General features: G+C 63.3%; 1 protein-coding gene across 1 annotated transcript; it reads left to right on the forward strand.

The window, feature by feature from the left end:
* Positions 1-5,429: 5,429 nt before the first annotated feature.
* Positions 5,430-20,199, forward strand: HSPA12B (heat shock protein family A (Hsp70) member 12B). The gene is made up of 13 exons (XM_049830809.1): positions 5,430-5,643; positions 8,322-8,383; positions 11,513-11,613; positions 12,892-13,016; positions 13,461-13,647; positions 14,118-14,222; positions 14,405-14,521; positions 15,060-15,231; positions 16,837-16,923; positions 17,522-17,626; positions 18,413-18,671; positions 18,854-18,957; positions 19,162-20,199. Exons 2-13 carry the CDS (start codon positions 8,341-8,343, stop codon positions 19,803-19,805), a joined length of 2,049 nt encoding a protein of 682 aa, XP_049686766.1. The 5' UTR covers positions 5,430-5,643; positions 8,322-8,340; the 3' UTR covers positions 19,806-20,199.
* The last annotated feature ends 154 nt before the right edge of the window (positions 20,200-20,353 follow it).

Here is a 20,353-nt window from a genome sequence, read left to right on the forward strand (position 1 = left end):
CCCCTTCCCACCGCGCTGCCAGGGATGTGCTGAACAGGGCAGGGTCGCGGGGTCCCCAGGACAAGGGAGGGTAGAAAGATCCATTTTTGTTTCAAATCCTCCATTTCCCTTCCCAGGGAATAGCCAGGGCCGGCCAGCAGGGATATCCCGGGGAAGCTGAGGATGCCGGTTGGGGGGAAGCAGCTGTGCAGGGGCTTCTCCACCCCCGGTCCCAGGCAGCCGGCCGGGAGCTGGGTGTGAGGTCCTGGGGGAATTCGGAGCAGCCCAAATCCCTCTGGCCTCACCCAGCCACGAGTGCGGGGTGCCTGTGGTCTGCCCCAGGCAGAGGGTGGGAAAGGCAGGTGACCACCCTGGGCAGCCTCAGCAGCACCCACGGGTGCTCCAGGATAAGGCCAGGGGTGGGCTGAGCAGCGGCAATAGGAGCAGCCCCTCCGGCCACCGGTCTGCCGGCCCCAGCCGTCAGCTCTGCCCAGGTTTCCAGCCCTGCAGGGTGGGTTAGTGGAGGACAGGGTGTCCCATCGGAGAGCTGGGAAACCCAGGCAGCGGCCAGACGGGCTCTCGGAACGGGTGATGCCGTAGCGGGGTGATGCCGTGGTGGGGTGATCCCATGGCGAGGTGATGCTGCAGTGGGGCGATGCCGTAGCGGGGTGATGCCGTGGCAGGGCTCTGCGTAGGTCCCAGAGACGGGGAGGGAGAAATGTCACACAGACAACTGCGTGACAGGATTTTTCTGGGTTTAAGCCCGCAGTGGCCTGAGGGGTGGCAAAAATCCCAGGGAAACAGCAGCTCCCTGCTGCTGCCCCCCCATCCTGCCTCCTTCACCCCCACATGCCTGCGGCCACCGGCTCTTGGTGCCCACAGAGGAAAAGGGGTCTCGGATGGGGGTCCCTGGGGGCCCAGCACAGAGACCAGGGGACAGGCAGTCCAAACACGCAGTCCGTGATGGTTTTACCAGCAAATTAGGGCCACCTAGATGGGGACTGTCAATAGAGAGCGATGGAGGTGGAGGCAAGGGCACAGCTGGGCACAGCTGGGCACCAGGAGGGGACCCGGGAGTCCTGACCCCCCCAGCTGGGACAGTGCAGAGGTCCCCAAGGGAGAGCTGCTGCACAGGTCCTCCCCCATCCCTGTGCCCCCCATTCAGGCCCTCTCGCTGGGTTTATTTTCCTTTCCCGGAGAACTCCAGCTGACCCAGTTCAGGAAATATTCGCTGACTGGTGGCAGGAGCCATGGGGAGCTGGGGAGGGGAATGCAGCATGCCTGCCTCCGCACCCAGACCAGCACTCACGTCCTCTCTTCGTTAGTGGCTAACGCACCAGCCCGGCTGGCTAATGCTTTCCAGACACCCAGCCGGCACGGGCTCGGGGCTGGGACAGGCGGCGTGCGGGTGTAACGTGCATCCTCATCCTCCTTCTCCTCCATCACGGCAGGGACCCCAGGGCTGCGATGAGTACTCAGGGGTCCGGCCGGGTCGGCAGGACTCCACTGGGCATTTGACCTCAGCCATGCCGGCAGCCCCCCATCATGTCCTTCAGACCAAACACCCGGGGCCTGTGGGGCTCCCGGTGTCCTTGGGGGGGGCAGACAGGACGTCCCCACATTGGGACGAGACCCAGCGGGCAGGGATGGTGACGGCACACTGGCTGACGGCTGTCTGGGCACCCGGGAAAATGCCGGAGCTACAAGCCGGCTCATCCTCACCTGCACCCCAAGCCCCTCTCAGCGGCCCCTACGGCCCCCGGAGGGCACGGAGGGGTGTTTGGGGAGCAGCCGCAGGCAGCTTTGTGGGGCTCAGCTGCTGGGAGCTTGGTCTCTGCACCTCCTGCCCGGCACAGCCCTCCCCGACACCTCTGGCAATGGGGACAGTGGGGAAACCGAGGCACGGGCTGTTTGCTGACAGCTGTTTGCTGACAGCCTGTCCCAAACCGTGTGTAAAACAACCGCAGATGGCCCCGGCGCTTCGGTGCTTTCCATCTACCCGTGGTTTCCGTGGGAATCTGGAGCGGGTGCCACCAACCCGAAAATCCCCCCCCAGGGCAGCACTTGGCCATCTCAGCACAGTACAAGAGTACGGTGAGATGGGGCATGGGCTAGGGCAGAACCTCGGAGGGACCCAGAACAGCCCGAAGGGGGCTGCAGTTCTGCAAGGAACAGTGGGGACGGGTGGGATGGCCAACAATGGGAAAATTCGTAAATTGGCTGGTACCCACCCAGCCATGGCCGTCGTCACCGCGGCCCCTGCAAACACCGGCCCCACCGGCTGCTCTGCCCTTGGCCGGAGCCCTTCGCGCTGGCTGCAAGCGGGGGCTGTGCTGTGAGAAGGAAGCGAGCTGGCCCTTCCCAGGCTGGGTGTGCTCCGTCCTTGCTCCCGGTGTGCCGGCACAGGGAAGGGGTGGAGGGGGGCCGCGGGCGACAGCACCCCCTTCCCCCTGGGATCCCCTTGGCATCAAGGTTGTGCTGATCTTGGTCTGGTTCGTGGCACCTCCCTTCACCACCGTTTGCACCGGCCCCACCGCCCGCCTCTCCATCCCACTCCCCCAGCCCCACGCCAGGATGCCTGGTGATGGGAGGTGATGGTGATGATGATGAAGGTTGACCTCCTCGCGCTGCAGGTCTTGGCACAGCAAGGACCAGCTCTCTGCTTTGCTCGCCCTGGGAGATGCTGCCTGCCTTTGGAGGAGCAAACTGGGTGAACCGGGCAGGAGGGGACAAGGCTGCCTGCGTGCCCGTAGGGCTCTGCCTGGCTGGCGCCTGCCCCAGCTCCCGGGGAAGGGGGCACAGGTGCCGGACCCTGGAGCAGCACGGGATGCCGGCATGGGGGACACACCAGCCTGGCATCCCTTTGTTTTCCCCCCCTGGCAGAGCACAGGCTTTGCGTCCTGGCCAGGGCCTGGTGCTCGCTTCCCAGCTCCGGTTCTCCGTTCTCCTCCCGGGCTTCCTGTCTCACCGAGGCATTTCCATGGGCCTTGCCTCAATTACCGGAAAGCGCTACCTCATCTCTTGACGAGGAGCCAGGGAAGAAAACACAGGCGTAGCCCCCTCCGCCCCTCTCTTCCCCTCCTCTTCCCCTCCCTCCAGAAGCTTCCCCGGCTCCAGCGCAGCGATGCAGGGCAGGGCTCCCGGGGGTCGACTGAGACCTCCCTGCTCCGGCCACCCAGCCCATTGCCTCGACCCCCGCCAGCCCCAGTACAGCCCCAGTATGGCCCCAGTACAGCCCCAGTACAGCTGGGCACCTGCTGCCTTGCATGACCTGGAAAGTGGCTTTTTCTGTCCAGCCGGCGCAGGAAGGAGGATGCAACATGTGCACGCACATATGCGCGTGCCTGTACATGCCCACGCGTGTGTATGTGCACCCATGCATATGTGCACACAGCCTGCTCAGGATCCCACAGCGCCTGGCCCTAGCGCCGTACTTCGCCCAGCTCCTGCCTGACCTGCCTGCAGGAGCTGCCTGCTCAACCCCCTCCCAGCCCACCGCACATCCAGGCACCATCAGGCTCTTCCCAGTTCCCAAACTGGGGTCGGTGACTCAGGCACTGCTACAGAAAGAGGAGGAGGGGAGGGAGCAGGCAGGTAGACAAATGTGTGTGTGTGCGGGCAGGAGGGATGCACAGGTATAGTGAGATGGGAGACGGACAGATGCGCAAGTGCAGTGATAGGTGGGGGGGACGACGGACAGACAACCAGTACATCACAGGCACCCCCGGCACCCCAGCCCTTTTCCACGTCCGTGAGGGGGAGTCCCCTAACACCCTCCCAGGGGATGGTCCAGGGAGGCAAACTTGGAGCCTGGCCCTCAGGCTGCACTCACCCTGCAGAGCCCATCACCGGCGTGTCTGGGCTGCCCAGCCCAAGGAGAAGAGCAAAAGCCCAGCAACTTCACCTCCGCTTCAGAGACCTGACCCCCGGCAGGGACTCGGGCTCCACGTAGAGAGCTCAGCTCCTCGTTGCCACTTCAGCATTCACCCTCCTGCCCCCTTTGGTGTTTCGATGTCCCCGCTGCAGAGCCGGCGCTGGCACAGGACGGTGCTGCCGCGGTGGCCCCTCTGCTCCCACCCGTGCATCCCCTGTCAGTGTCAGCCTGTCACTTGCAGCTGACCATCCGTCCCATCCTGCTCCAGGCCACCGCATCCCTAGCCAATGCCCATTCCCAGCCATGGGGCTTTCCATGCTCGTCCTTTGATCAAATCCTGCTCGCAGGCAGTCCTGCCCGTGGTCCTGTCCCTCAGCTGGGCTCCCGCAGCTTCATGCCCCCGGGGACTGTCCCAGCAACAATACCGAGGTTTCCCCCAGTACAACTCCAGCAGCACGGAGCCTCCACTCCCCATGACAGTTTAGGACTTGCTAGATAATCCCTTTGGGATCCAATTTACATGTACTGTGTTAATTTGGTATACCTCAATTTTATATACCTTTGCAGGTTTTTAGTAAGACCACCCCCCCAGCCTGCAGCGATCCACAGGTTAGGGGCTTCTTGAGCTTGATGCATGATCCCAGTGATCCCAATGATCTCCCTGATAGCAATGATCCTAATGATCTCAGTGATCACAATGATCTCAATGATCTCCATTATCTCAGTGATCCCAATGATCTCAATGATGCCAATGATCTCAATTATCTCAATGATCCCAATGATCTCAATGATCTCAACGATCCCAATGATCCCAATGTCCCCAGTGATCCCAATGATCTCAATGATCTCAACGATCCCAATGATCCCAATGTCCCCAGTGATCCCAATGATCTGCCCATGCTTTTGAGTCCTCCACAGATGGTTTCTTCTTGGCATGGAGACCTTTGGGAGCCGCAGGATGGAGCCCTCGCCTGCCTCCTGCTCTCGGGACACCCCGGCACCGCTTCCCTGGCACAGCCCAAGCCAGGAGCCCCGTCTGGAGAACAGCACGGCTTGGGGGGGCTGCAGGGCTGGGAGAAATGGGGCTCTGAAGTCAGGAGGTGGCTGGATGTCTGGACAGATAGGCAGGACAGACCGATGGGCAGAGAGCCAGTGGTAGGGAAAGACGGGCGCAGAGAGCCATGGGGCTACGTCTGATGTGTCAGCCAGGATGAAGGGAGTGACAAAAACTGGGAGAGAAACATGTGTGGGGACAGAAAAAAGACAAGTTAAGGGGGTGACAGTGCCAGCAGAGGTGGAGGATTGTCGGTGTCTCTCCCTTTTCCCCCCAGCATCCCCATTCCCGGCTGTTTTGGGAGCCTCGTTCCTCTCAGGGGTCCATCCCCCCTCGGCAGCCCACGGTCCCCCGATTTGGGGAGTCTGCGGCGAGCCCGGGGCCGAGCGGGGAGTTTAGGTTTCATTCCCGGCGGCGCTGGCCCTGCCTCCTCCTCCCGCTCCCACATCTGCAGCTGGAATTGCAATTTGAGGCGCTGGCTGGGCTGGGCGCCGGCCGGGAGTGGGAGTGGGAGGAAGGCGCTCGGGGAAGCCAGAGGAAGCCGGAGAGCAAGGGGGGCTACGCGGCGGGGCCGGCTGCGCAGACGGGCCACTGCCGGAGCTGCTGGGCATCGCCGGCCGCCGCGGGCGGGAGGGCATCGCCGGTGGCGGTGGGAGCCGGCACCCGGCCGGCACAGCTGGAGCGAGAAGGTGGTGGCTGGACTGAGGGGTCCCCAGCCTGTCCCCCCCTCCCAGAGGTAAGCGGCCGTGGGGCTTCGTGGGAGCTGGGGACCAGCAGACGCTCCGCCTGAGGTGTGGGGACCCAGCATCGCCCGGCTTTTCCCTTGGCCGGGGCGAGGGTGTCACCATCCTGGCCAGTCGGGATGCCTGGGGTGTCTCCCCAGTTTGGGGGCACTGGTGAGCGAGCACACCGGCACTGGGGCGGGTGAGGGGTGTCAGGATTCCTGAGGCCTCTTCCCAGCAAGGATGCGGGCTGCAGGCACGGGTGGGAGTGGGGATTGCTGCGTTGAGCCCCTCCTGAGTTTTCGTGGGTCCTGTCCCCCACGCACCCTGTCCTGGGGGGGATACTGCTGTGACCGGCGGGGATACCACCGCAAACCACAGAGACAGTGCCGTGACGTGCCAGCACCGTGCAGGGGCTGCAAGTGATGTGTCAGCCCATCCCGGGGCAAGCCGTGCCAGTGACATCCCACCGGCTCCCGTGCCCCAGCCGCGGCCAAGCGATGGCAGTGGGAAGGGGAGGACGCCCACAAACAGTCATGGAAACCCGACAGCTTTGCCCGGAGGATTTGGGGGCTCCCCAGCCCCGCAGATGTGCTCGCTCCCAGCACAAGAGGCTTGTGGGGATGAATGCCTCCTCCCACTCCCCACACATCTGGACCCCAGCCCTACAGCTGCCCCAAGAACCCTCCACCCCGAGCTGGGGCAGCCCCAGCCACAGGGGCACCGTGCCCAGCGAAGCCGGCGTCCCCGCGCCACGCTCGGCGATGCGGTGCCGAGGCCCCGGTGCCCAGCCTGTCCGCCTGCCCTGAAGCCGTCCCAAACTTGTTTCCTTTCCCCGTTTCCGTGAGCCCTTGCAGAGGCGGAAATGGTGGAAAGTCCTCAAAAAAACACTGCTCCTGCACAAGCTGCCAGAGCGAGCACCGGGAACCGCCAGGACCCTCTCCCTGGCAGCATGGCGTGGCCCCCCAGAGCTGGGGGCTTCAGCCCATGTCCCTGGGAGGGGGCACGGGTGCAGGCAGCTTCACACACAGGCAGATTCACATGCAGGCAGAGCAATCACCGCCCGGGATCTGCATGGGGACGATGCTGGAGGACACAAGGGCTCTGCACGGGTGCCCTGCTCACACGCGTGTGCGTGGGAAGGAAGGGATCCATTTGTGTCCACCGGCCAGGATTGTGGGGGTGCTGGGCTCACTGGGTACCCCAAAGCCTCACCAGTGCCCTGCCAGCACGGGGTGCAGAAGCTGGGTCTCCAGCGCTGTACGAGGAGAGGCACGGCCGGACAAAACCCCTCGGGGGGCTGGAGGAGACCTCAGCCCCTCTGTGTGCTGCCACCGGCTGCCAGGGTGGGCTGAGCCCACTCATCTTCCTCGCCAGGACCCCAGGCAGAGGCTTGGCAGCTTGGGGACGAAGGCAGCCATCAGCCACCCCCCTGGTGAGATCTACTGTCAGAGTTTGGTTTGCTGAGATGGAGGATTTCAGCCACCCGGAGCCTGAGGGTCTGCGCAGGCTCCGGACCGACTGCCCGGACCCGGGGAAGAGTTTCTGCCATTGAAGGGGCGATCCCCTGAGCACATCCTTGCAGGGCACTCTCAGAACCTCATGGAAAGCCCAGTTTTGTTGGAGAAGACCCTCTGCCAGCCTCAGCCTGCCAGATACCCCCTCGTGCCCTCCCAGGACCACCAGCACCACATTCCCCACTGCGGTTTGACCCACAGCCTGCATCAGCCACAGCTCCTTCTCGCTCAGCCCCTCACCGCACCCTCCGCCGGGGTGGCCGGAGCAGAAGTCCCCCCACCTGCCATTTTTAGCACAAGGCTTTTTTTTCGGGAGGCTGCCGAGAGCAGGATCAGGCCGCCGGGCCGGCAGCGCGTGGGTGGGTTTGGCTCGGAGCAAAGCCTCTCCCCGATGAGCTAAGCCTTGTCCTGAGCCCACAGCTCCGCAGGATGAAAGCGGTCGGCGTGGGGCAGGCAGCCTCGGAGGTGATGGGACCAGGCAGAGAGCCAAGAGCCAGTTTGTTATGCTGGGAAAGCAGTTTTGAAGCTGGTCAACGCTGGGTCACAGCCCTTAGGACGGGCAGCGACGCCTTCGGCCATTCCTGCTCCTGCTGGTGCGGCCACCATGCTGCAGGGAGCCTGGTCCTGGGCAGTGACCGCTTCAATTAAGAAAATAACTTTAAAGGATTGCCTGCCCTCAGTTTCTTTCTGTGATCAAGCCTAAAAATCTGCAGCATAGACCCCACGCTGGCGGAACAGCATTTTGCGCACAACATCTGTATCACGCACGTGTCTTGACCCGCTTAATGAAAGGAATGGGGTTCCCCCGCTCCCGCAGAGGCTGGGCCGGCGGCCGTGCCGGCACCTGGCCGGTGCCGATCGGGCGCATGCTGAACTGGGACAGCCCCCCCCGGCACAGCCCCCCACCCTCCTGCACCCTATTGCAACCGGAGTCCCTGGGCTTTGGGGGTCTCCTGTAGGGTCTCAGGGGATGCAGGGTCACAGCCAGCCCTGTCCCTGCTGGGTCTTCGAGGGGGGGGCTTGAGCCTGGGCTCACCCAGTAACACTCAGGGGGGTGAGGGGTCCTCATGGACACCCCAGCCCGTGGCACGCTGTGCACCCCACTGCTGAGAGGGTAGCCAGCACCTCCGGGCTCATGGACGCTCATCCCATCGTCCATCCTCCTTCTCTTGCAGCCGGGAAGGCGAGGCCGCCATGGCGATGCTCCTGGAGCCCGGGATGCAGAGTCTCCGGATGGGTAAGGCTGTTCCCCCCACATGGAAGGTGCCCAGCGGGCATGGCAGTGGGGGGGGTCCCCTGCCCACAGCCCCTCGCCCCCAGCAGAGACGAGCTCTCTGCAAGCGTGACACTCCTGGCCCCTCTCCCTTCGCTCCCCCGCGCACCCGGGCATCCCCCCCACCGCTCCCCCAGCAGTCTGTCTGTCGTCCCCCCCGCAATCGTCCTCCCGTCTGCGGTGCGGAGGAGCCCCCCACGCTGCTCCTGCGCTGGGGTAACCAGAACCAGCTGCTGCGGCCGAGGAAACCTGACCCTGCAAACACAAAGCCAGGGAACAGCCTGAGCAAAGAGGCCACTGCAAGAATTAAACCCCTGCGGGTCGTCCCCCCCCAGCTCCCCCAGACCACTGGGAGCCCAGTGCCCACACGCTGGAGGGTACCAGCTCCAGCTCTGGACCTGCAGAAATGATGTTTCATGGGCACAGCCCCAGCCTGGGGTCCGGACCCCCAGGCTCGAAGCCCGGCCGAGCTACCGTCTCCCTGCCTAACCCAGGCAGCGTTTCCCCCCCCCCCTGCAGCTGGGGGACACCGGTCTCCCCCCGCTGCAGGGCTCTGCCGGCACACGGAGATGCCCGCAGGGACGTTCCTGTTTGTCGGGGATCAAATATTCATGGCACAGACACGGGATACAGCGAAAGGCACTTACAGAGCAAGAGTGAAGGGACCGGAGCCATGTCGCGGCGAGGGGCGACCGAGCCCGCTGGCACATCTCCCGGGAGGGCACATGGCACAGCACCGTCCCTGACACCGCGGCACCGAGGCCGGTGCGAATGATGTGCCGGCGGCTCGGCTCTCAGCCGGCCAAGGAGACAAAGCAGTGAGGAGCAGCCGGGACCCCCGCTGCCAGGATGGGGGATGCCTGCGCGGCTGAACCTGGCTCCCACCCCATGGCTGCTGCTGGGGGGGGTCCAGACCACCCCTGCTGCAGGCTCTGGGGCTCCCAACTGCCAGAGGGATTTAAAGAGTTGCCCCTTGGGCATCCTGGTGCAAACTGGTCGCAGTGGGAGCTGGACACAGACACCAGCTGCCAGCACCCTCTGGCAAAGAAGAGCTAGAGCTTTACGCTTCCCTGAGGAAAGATTGAGGAGCCTCCTCCAGCCCCAAACCTCTCCAGAGTCCAGCTGGGAGTAGGTGCTGCTTGTCCCTGCTCCTGTGGTCCAGATCCCGGCAGGCTCCTGGCATGGAGCCGCAAGCCCAAAGCGTGGGTCTCGGCAAAGCCCGTGGGGCGACCGGTCCCTCCGCCTCACCGGTGTCACCGCCTGGACCCCACATCCCATTCCCAGCATGGCCATACCCTCGCCAGAGCCAGAGCCGGCCAAGCCCCTTGGGAAAGGCGGCCCCGCTCCATCAGCTGCACCAGCCCCTTCCCGGCTGCCCCCCGCCAACAGCTGGAGCCTGTCCATCGGCTCGTGCTTTCGCAGGGCGGATGATTAATCCCCTCTGCTAATTGGAGCCATGTGGCAAGAGGAGTGCAGGCAACAGGCAGCCCCGCGCCGTCGGCATGCAGGACAGCCCCAGGGCTCGCACCGTCCCGGCGCTGGCTGGGCTGGGGGCCAGGCGTCCCACCGGGGCTTCTGCAGCGGCTCCAGCCTGGGCTGACACACCAGGATTAATGGGGATTCCCAGCACGAGGCTTCTGCTGGTGGAGGAGCTGGTGGGGGGGTCACCCGAGGAGACACAGAGCTGGCTGGTGTTTCGAGGAGGAGGCACCGCAGAGCAAGGGCAACTGCACAAGCCACCGCAGCACGGTGCCTGGCCCCATGCACATCCACCGCTCGCTGTAGTGCAAGACAGCATAAGCCTCCCTGAGCTCCCTGCGCAGGCTAAACCTCAATGTCGCGGAGTTATCACGGGCTCACACAGGATTTACTGGGTCTCCACCAAACTGGGTTGTTCTGCACCGTGGCCGTGGGTCTGAGCCGAGCACGCCTCCCCTTGCCAAGGGCCAGGCAGCCAGGTCTCCATAGCCTCACGCTGCAGACGCTTGCTCTGCCTCAGTAGCTCACTGGCAGCTCTTTCCCAAGTTTTTCTCCCATTCCTGCTGGATACAAGCATTTCAGCTGCTTGCCCGGAGCAGCCTCTGGCATCCTTTGCAGTCGTCCCCACCAGGCGCTGCCAAGCTAAACTAGCGTGTATTTATGTGATGATGGCTGTCTTGATTTAAAAATAGGCAGCTCTGGAGAACCACTGCGTCCCTTTCTGCTACAAACACGTCATGGGTTTTTAGTCCTGACTCTGCTACCATCAGCTGCAAGGAATTAGATCCAGCTGCTCCTTTGCCAGTCAAAGACCACTGCACTTCCACTTCTTTGGTCCCCTTCAGATGTGCAAGGCAGGATCCATCCCACCTCGGCTGGCTCATCTACAGGAGAACATCTCCACCTGCAGCCACCACCAAGGGTCTCTATAGAATCAACAGGGAGAAACTGGGCTTGCAGGTTCACCTGACTTTGGATACTACGTTCAAGATGAGATGACTTTTCCTCCGTGTGCCAGTTCATCTCTGGCGATGGAGAAGACATTGAGCCCGTGTCTCATCACCAAAGCCTGCCCACACCAGCGATCTGACCTTCTCCCTGAAACACCACGACCAACGCACCCTCACCCATCTTCTTGCTGAGCAAGAGCTGACATCCCCCAGCCCCAGAGGAGAAGGTCCCTTAGTCCTGTGGCTCTTCTCTGGCCACTGTCCCCATCCTCTGTACAGCTGTGAGCCCCATCCCCAGTGGGAGGGATCCCTGTGAGCTCACCAGTGCTAACACCAGGTGCAGCCAGTTCCTGCACCTCCTTATGACACCTCCAAGGGGTTCCTCGTTTGCTAATTTAATCAGCGCTGATTGGATCCTCATTTGCTAATTTAATCAGTGCTGATTGGATCTTTCCTTAAGCATGGTTGAAAAAAAGCGTGGGAAGCCCCTCAAGCCCAGACTTGCCCTATACGGAGCCCACTGGGAGCAGCCCCTGCAGAAGCTCTGAGCCTGCACTGGCTGCATCTTCGTGGGGATGTCACGCGTTGCCCTCATCTTGGGGAAGGGTCCTCAGAAGGGACCAGGACCCGTCCCCATCCCAGCCTCACCCTGCTGTGTCCCCAGGTGCCAACGGTGAGCGGTGCCCCACGCCGTCCCCTCCCGGCTCCCCAGGGACACCCCATGACAGTTGCAGCATCGCCCCGCTGACGCCCTCCCAGTCGCCGGTAAGGCAGTTGTGGGGGGTCCAGTGGGGCTGCCGGGTTCTGTCTCCCTGGCATTGCCCCCTCTGATCCTTCCCTGGTCAGTGGTCACCTCCTACTACCTCCCCTCCCAGGCTGGTTGCCATCCCCACTGCACACCCCGATACCAGCTGAAGGATGGGTCACTCTATCACGGGGGCCCAAATCCCCCCTGTTAGCTGTGGGATTGATGGGATGGAGGTTTTTTCCAGTGCAGGAGAGGAGCCAGAGAAAACACCAGCATAAGTTTAACTCCTTGCAAAGCTCCTGGCCTCAGCTTGCTCCTACCTGCATGTCCCCCGGGACTGCCCGGTGTGGAAGGACGCAGGCAGGGAGCATGCCGGAGTCAGTTCCTCCCCAGCACTCCCTGTCCTTGCAGCTCCCTGAACATGCACATTTCTGAGACAACCACTTCACCCATGCTAATCGCTGGCTTTTTTCACGGCTAGCTAATGTCTGCGCTTATCAAATCTGGATACGTTAAAAGTTAATGAGGGCTTTTAGCTTTTTGTGTCTGCCCCGCGCGCCTGGGAGGCTGCGGCGGACGAGGGCGGCACCCCGGGCTGGTGACATGGGTACGGGGCTTGCCGCATCTTCGTGGCTCCTCCGGCACCGCTGCTCCCTGCCATGGCCGGGAGGTGAGGAATGGGGGCCCAAAGGCAGGACCAGAAAAGCAGCAGCGGGAACCCCCTGAAGCATCTGGGCCAGGAAGGTTTTCGGTTGGGTGACCTGTGGGGACACCTGGGATGAGGTCCCTTGGACCAAGATCAGGAGCAGGGAAGGTTTTGGGGAATCTCAGCTAAAAATTGCCAGGGTTCAAGTGTGGAGGGCTCAGCACCACCCCAGCCCAGGAAGAAACAGAGACCCGACTGCAGCCCCAGGCAGCTCTCGGGGACAGAGCATCCCTCCATCCATCCCTCTCTGGGGCTGCCCAAATCCCCTTGTCCCACGAGCCTGCCTTTGGGAACCACCGCAGGACCCTGCAGAGCCCAGTGCAGGCAGTCCCTTTTCTCGGTGATTTGGAGCCACGTAAGAGGAGGAATTGCCCCATGTTTTTGGCATCATTGCAGAGAAAACCACAGCATTGCTGCGTCCCTTCCCTGGGCAGAAATCACAGTGCCTGTGGGCCTGATTCAGGAAAAATTAACCCTTTCGCGGGTTGTTTGGGGGTTTTTTTAACCCCTTTTCTGGAAGCAGCCAGCCCTGTTTTGATGCTCACCCCCAGGACAGAGCCCATCCCTAACGGCTGCCCTTGCGTTTCAGAGAAGCGAGGCTCGCTCCCAGCAAACCGCCTCCTTTGCCGTGGTGGTGGCCATCGACTTCGGCACCACATCCAGCGGCTACGCCTTCAGCTTCTCCAGCGACCCCGAGGCCATCCACATGATGAGGTGAGGAGTGGCCGGAGCCCCGAGCGCTGCTCCCAGGGCTGTTAAAGGACTTTTTGCCCAAAGGGGCTGGAAGTCGGCTTGCTGGGAGGCAGGGATGGAGCCGGGCTGGGCAGCGAACACCCACACCATCACAGGTGAGGGATGCTGCCTGGCAGCGGTGGGTGGAAGGAGCCCGTGAAATGGGTCTCGCGCTGAGCGGGAGGATGGGGTGAGAGCACCTCTTCGTTAGCGCTCTAGTCTAACGACCTGCGTGGCTGCAGAGGAGCCCTGCAGGGGTTGCACAGGGAGCAAAGCACTCTTCGCAATGGTCTTCCCAGGGACGTTGGTCCCTTCTTTGTCCCTCTTTAAGGTGCTTGAGGTTGTGCTCATATAAATAAATGAAATGGGCCAGGATCCCTTCCCTGGCCTTAACGTTCATGGGCTGCTGCTGGCTTCTGTTTGCAGGAAATGGGAAGGAGGGGACCCGGGGGTGGCCAACCAGAAGACCCCCACCAGCCTCCTGCTGACACCGGAGGGCATCTTCCACAGCTTTGGCTACACTGCCAGGGACTACTACCACGACCTGGACCCCGAGGAAGCCCGCGACTGGCTGTACTTTGAGAAATTTAAGATGAAGATTCACAGCACCAGCGTGAGTCCCTGCTCCTGCCCCGACCTCCCCAGGGGACCCACAGGGACCCTGGCCAGGCTGGGTGCGAGCTGAGCTGGCCCCAGGGATTTATCCTACTTTGCAGAAAGCAAAGAGAGGGCTCACTGGGGGGAGCAGAAATCCAGGAGGGTTGGAGACGGTCTACAAGAAAAACCTCTGATCACCAGCATCCCGACCGAGCACACCCAGCTCCCTGTTTGCTTTACGCACATTTTGCAATGTTTTAGCCCTTTGCAGGGGGGTGAATTTTTGGTTCCCCCCATCCAAGCCTCTTCAGGGCAGATGGATGTGGCCGCAGAGTGGTGCTTCCAGTGCCCGCGCCCCAGCTGGTCCGTTTGGCACGACAGGGGACGAGCACCCTGCCCAAGGCTCACCGACAGAGCCGGGATGGGATGCCGGCCACGTCCCAGCACCCTGCGTGATCTGTTTGGTGTTACTGCTCTTCCTGGCAGGACCTCACCATGAAAACTGAACTAGAAGCTGTCAACGGGAAGAAAATGCAAGCACTGGAGGTGTTTGCCCACGCACTCCGCTTCTTCAAGCAGCACGCCGTGCAGGTAGGGCACCCTGGCACCCGATCCGGGTCTCCCTGCACCGTCGCATGAGCACAGCCCTTCTCTCCCTCCCTAAACGGAGTACAAGTCACGCGTGTCGTCCTCTCCACGTGTTGCTTCCTCACCCTTCACGAGAGCTCCAATGACCCAACCAGGGGGGTCACCTGCTGCTTCTTTCCCGGCAGGAGCTGAAGGACCAGTGCCCGTCCCTGCCCGAGAGAGATGCCATCCGCTGGGTGATCACCGTGCCCGCCATCTGGAAGCAGCCGGCCAAGCAGTTCATGCGAGAAGCTGCCTACAAGGTGAGGGGGACGCTTGGGGGAGGCTGTTCTGCATGGTAACCCTCGCAGGAGGCCGTGCTTTTGGCGGGGGGGGGGGGTATCTCTTTCCCCCGCTCCCCTGTGGGTGCTGCCTCCATAATGAAGGGTCTCTGGCATGTCCTGGCAGCCTAAAGAACAAAAGCTGGACTCTGGCTGTTGGGCTTTGAAACCCAGCGTTGGTGGGGTGGGAGGATTTCAGAGCTGGGCGTGCAGCAAGGTGGGGGGGCTGAGGATGGGGACGTGTGCTCCCCCAGGGATGGAGGGTCCCCCTTGGGTGCTTGGTGCCACCGCTGGGTCCCTGGGATGGGCAGGAGCTAACCCACCCCTACCAAACGGGTGATGCCTGGCGCACAGCCCTAACACATAGGATTGCTGTGCAACGTATATATACAGGCAAAAGCGATGCACGAAGGCGAGGGCCGGGAAAGCCCTGCCCGAGCACAGCTGTAAGGCTGCGGCGTGCAGGGATGTGCCGGTGCACCGGCACCTTCTCTGCCCTGACACCCCGTCCTCTCCGCAGGCCGGTCTGGTGTCCCCAGAGAATCCGGAGCAGCTGCTGATCGCGCTGGAGCCCGAAGCTGCTTCCATTTATTGCAGGAAACTTCGCCTCCACCAGCTGATCGACCTGAGCTGCAAACCCCCGGCCAACGGGCTGGCGCCGGACCATTCCATCGACTCCAGTTTTCGGCAGGGTGAGCAGGACCGGGAGCTGGCAGAGGGTCCTGGCAGGGTGGGAGGCTGGAATAGCAGGAGATGGAGCAGGCAGGGATCTGGCCCCGTGTGCCAGGTCTTGAGGGTCCGTCGGCAGCCGTGGCTGGGGAGGGGGTTTGAGGCAAACCTGGGGCACAGCTCAGTGCGGGCTGCAGCACTGGGGTCCCTGGGCTGAGCACCACGGATCACCCTGGAGTTCCCGGCTCTTTTCCACTTTCCCATCCCCTTCCCTATAATTTTCCCTTCTCCGGTACTTTAGCAAACGAGACCAAATCTGGCAAAAGGCGTTTGGGTTTCTGCGCAGCACTGGCGTGTTCCGGAGCAAGTCCTCGGCGGGTGCTCCGCAGCGGGAAAGGGAGCGCAGCAATCCTGCACCCCCATGCGAGTGCAGGGCTGGTTCCACCGCCATGGGGACCCCCAGCTTGCGGCATCTTCTGGTGATGGGGGAAACTGAGGCAGAGATGAGCGCGGCACTGTGCCAAGCAAGTGAGGGGAAGGCTGTGGCTGCTCCCCTCGCTGGCAGCACTGGGGACCCCTGCTCCCCCCTTTGCCCCCCTCCCCAAGCCCACATGGCCGGGGCAGGCGATGGCTGGTTTCCCAGGTGTGTCCCTCGTGGTCGTGGCCCCTTTCATCTGCCCAACCTGCCCTTGACCTCCACCCGCACCACCCCAGCTCCTCGGGCCGCCTCTTTCCTTCCCTCTCCCCACATTTCCATCCGGAGCCGTTTCTGCTGGCTCAGCCGGAGCCGCCCTGGATTCCTCCCAGCAGCTCGCTCTGCTCAGCCTCCACCACCCCGGCTCCTTTCTTCCCTCCTCCTCCATACGGGCCAAGCCCTCGGGATTCCTAATCCCATGCCGACCTCCCCTGTCCATGCCATAACCCTGGGACAGGGAAAAGGATCTACCCGCTGCTCCGGGGCTGTCCAAAACCCTCTGCTGAGCTGCCTGCCAGGATGCTCCCCCCGTGCATGGGGAGCCTGGGGGTCCCCTCCGCTCCAGCCACAGAGCCGAGGCTTTACTGGGACAGAGCTGGTTTGCCCAGCCGGGACCAAGCCCCGGAGCTGGGACCTGCCAGTGGCCACAGCCCTTGTCTTGTGTTTGGCCGGAGAACCGGGGTTGCATCTGGATTTACGGAGGGGCTTGAGCTGCATCCCAGGGCTGAAGCTAATTAAATTATGTGCCATGTCCATCTCGGCATGCCGAAAATAGGCCAGGATAACCCCACCTTCTCCAAACAGCTCCCTGCCCTTCCGGGCTGCTTTGATGTCCCCCATCCCGGGATGGGGAGAGCAGAGGAAACCCCACCCGAGCTGGGGAGAAAGGGGAAGAGGCGGCATTGCCCAGGGACACCTCTGGCGAGGTGGGATCGCGTGGGATCCTGCAGGATCCCAGGCAGAACAGTGGGATGCCTGGACCAGCTCCTCCGCGGTGCGGCCAGGGCCATGTCAGGTGTCCCGGCTGGAGGGGAGTGGGCAACCAGTGCTCCCAGTGCAGCCACCCACTGCGGGGGGTGGGATCACAGGGATGCTCCTGGCCCCAGTGCCCCCCCCCCCAGTCTGACACCAGCCCCTCTGCTCTGTCCCTCAGCCCGAGAGCAGCTCCGGCGGTCCCGGCACAGCCGTACCTTCCTGGTGGAGTCGGGAGTGGGGGAGCTCTGGTCGGAAATGCAGGCAGGTAGGAGGGGTGACGGGCAGTGCACCCCCCCGCAGCAGACCCCATCCCGAAGAAGATTCACTGGTGGGGGGGACAGGACAAGCAGGAGTCCCCACCGGTGCTGCCTGGCCCCCAGGGTCACCCTGGGCGAGAGGATGGGGGGCTGGATGTACCCCCCCGTGGCAGAGCCCCCCAGGGACACCCAGCGTGGCCCTGCCAGCACCAGGGGAGGGTCCTGCCGTGGGGGTGACACGGCTCCGGTCTGTCACTCGGTCCCAGCGCCCCGGAGGGTGCTGGTGAGGGCGGGGGGGGCTGTCTGCCACCTTCCCGTCCCACTGTTCCAAGCAAACACCGCAACGTCCCCCTCCTGCCCTCCAAAACTTCTTCGGCTTTTTTTCTGGGGGGGGGCCAAACCCCCATATTTTGGTTAAATCGGGGGGGGGGGGGGGATCCCCTGGGGAAAGCGTAGCCCTGCAGCCCACAGCCGTGTCCCAGCGGCTCCTCCCAACCCACGGGATGGGTGTCCCAGGGGGTCAGCCCTGCTGCGGTGCTGGGGGACACCCCACAGCGGCTGGGGGGGGACCCGGGACCCCCACTCGGCCCTTGTCCGTGCCCGCAGGTGACCGCTACATCGTGGCGGACTGCGGCGGCGGGACGGTGGACCTCACCGTGCACCAGATCGAGAAGCCGCAGGGGACGCTGAAGGAGCTGTACAAAGCCTCAGGTGGGCTGTGGCCCCCAGACCCATGCTGTCCCCCCCACCAGCGACCCCCTCCTGGGCCGGGGTCCCCTCTCAGTCCCCGGCAGGGTCGTGGCTGGGTCTGTGGCACCACCTGGTGTCAAAAGGGAGAAAGGCAGGAGAAGGGGGGGGGCAAAGTGGGGTGGGGGTGATGGGCTGGGGGTGTCTCGGTGGGACAGGGTTGCTGGGCTGGGGGGGGTCAGGTGGGACAGGGGCTCAGGTGGGACGGGGGTGCCGGGTTGTGGGGTGACAGAGGGACAGGGGTGCTGGGCTGCGGGGGGGTGGGGGGGTGGGACAGTGACAGGTTGCTGGGTTGGGGGTGCTGGTAGGACAGGGGTGTGGGGTTAGAGGGGGACAAGGTGGGACTGGGGTGCTGGGCTGGGGGGGCTCAGCTGGGACAGCGATGGGTTGCTGGATTGGGAGTGCTGGTGGGACAGGGGACCGCTGTCCCCTCAGCCATGCTGCCTGCTTTCTCCCTGCTCCTGGGGGATGTTTCCATGTCCCCCTGCCAATGCAGGTACCTGTCCCCTGGTTCAGCCCTGGGTGGGGGCTCCCCTCCACGTCCCCCCCCACCCTCATCCCCCTGCAGAAGAGCCGCAGTGGGGCTGGGGGCCATGGTCTTGCACTGAAAGTGTCCCAGGCTTTGCTAGGTGATGCTGGGGCGGGGGGGTCTGGGGACATGGTGATGGGGGACACTGGGATGTATGTGCAATGGGGACCTTGCCTGACCTAGCCCTCCCCCCCATGCCCTCCCCCCCATGCCCTCCCCAGGGGGTCCCTACGGGGCCGTGGGGGTAGATCTGGCCTTCGAGAAGCTGCTGTGCCACATTTTCGGGGAGGATTTCATCGCCACCTTCAAGGCCAAGCGTCCCGCTGCCTGGGTGGACCTGACCATCGCCTTCGAGGCCCGCAAGCGGGCGGCAGCCCCCTCCCGCGCCAGCCCCCTCAACATCTCCCTGCCCTTCTCCTTCATCGACTTCTACCGCAAGCACCGGGGCCAGAACGTGGAGACGGCGCTCAAGAAGAGCAAGTGAGAGCCCAGCTGGGGGGGGGGGGGGGGGTAATAACAGGGCTTGGGGACCCCTGGGGGGGAGCATGTGGCCCCAGAGGGACCTAAATTTGGGGGGGGAACAATGGTAGGTGGGGTGGTCTGCTCCTGGGTCTGGGGAACCTTTGGCGGGGGGCAACCCCAGACCTTCTCTCCCTCCCCAGCGTCAACTTTGTGAAGTGGTCATCCCAAGGGATGCTGCGGATGTCCTCAGAGGCCATGAGTGAGCTCTTCCAGCCCACCATCAGCCAGATCATCAAACACATCGGTAGGTCCTGGGGGTGGGAGCAGCCTGGTTGCCAGACCCCCTGTGATCCTGCAAGGGGGGGGGGGGTGTCCCCTCTCCCCAGACCCCCTGGCACCCTGCAGTGCCACCCCCAGCCATGCCTGGTGCCTGTTCTCACCGGGGCAGGGGTAGAGGACCACGGGCAGCCCCCAGCCCTGCCCAACGGCCCCCTCTCTCCCCCCCTAGACGACCTCCTGAAGAAGCCAGAGGTCCAAGGCATCAAGTTCCTCTTCCTGGTGGGGGGCTTCGCGGAGTCAGCCATGCTGCAGCACGCCGTCCAGGCAGCCTTCGGCCCCACCTGCCGCGTCATCATCCCCCAAGACGTGGGGCTGACCATCCTCAAAGGGGCTGTGCTCTTCGGCCTCGACCCCACCATCGTCCGTGTCCGCCGCTCCCCCCTGACCTATGGCGTGGGGGTGCTCAACAAGTTCGTGGAGGGGAAGCACCCGCGGGAGAAGCTGTTGGTGAAGGAGGGCAAGAACTGGTGCACCGATATCTTTGAGAAGTTTGTCTCCGTCGACCAGTCCGTGGCACTGGGGGAGGTGGTCCAGCGCAGCTACTGCCCAGCCCGGCCGGGCCAGCGCAAGACCATCATCAACATCTACTGCTGTGCCACCGACGACGTGGTCTACATCACCGACCCCGGCGTGCGTAAGTGTGGTACCATCAGCCTGGAGCTGGAGGCACTGGGCGACGCCGGCAGCCCAGCCCGTGGCCGACGCGAGATCCGTGCCAGCATGCAGTTCGGGGACACGGAGATCAAGGTCACCGCCATGGACATCCGCACCTCCAAGACGGTCCGAGCCACCATTGATTTCCTCTCCAACTGAGCCCCTCCTGCCCACGGGGACGGACGGGGACCCCGGGAACCTGCCACCCGCTCTGGACCCCCACCAGCACCTCCTTTGGGCTCTGGCCCCACGGGATCCCCACGTGCACGAGTGGCTCACGGCCCTGGTTTTGAGCCGTAAGGCTGCCACTGGCCCCCACTGCACCCATGCTGGTGGTCCCCCCCTGTGCATGGGGCACCCCAAAGATGCTCCCCACGTGCTGCCAGGCAGTGCTGCACCAGGGCCCGCACCTCCCATGGAAATGGGTGGGGGTCCGACTCTCAGAAAGGGTGACTGCACCCCTGGCGTGGTCAAGTGGGGCAGGGGCAGTGCTGCTGCCCGGCCAAGCCAGGGCTGGGGCCTCAGGCTGCCCCCCAAGGGTGGGTAGGGGCTACTGCTGGCTCCTGAATACCAGCGCACACACTTTCTGTAACCCCACATTTCTCTTTTTTTTTTTAATATATATAAAAAAAATATATAAGTATATATATTTTTTTATATATATCATGTTGCCCTCACAGCTGCCACCCCCCCAAGTGGCAGAGCTT

The sequence above is a fragment of the Accipiter gentilis genome, chromosome 3 (assembly GCF_929443795.1).
Source record: "Accipiter gentilis chromosome 3, bAccGen1.1, whole genome shotgun sequence".
In the NCBI taxonomy this organism is placed as follows: Eukaryota; Metazoa; Chordata; class Aves; order Accipitriformes; family Accipitridae; genus Astur; species Astur gentilis.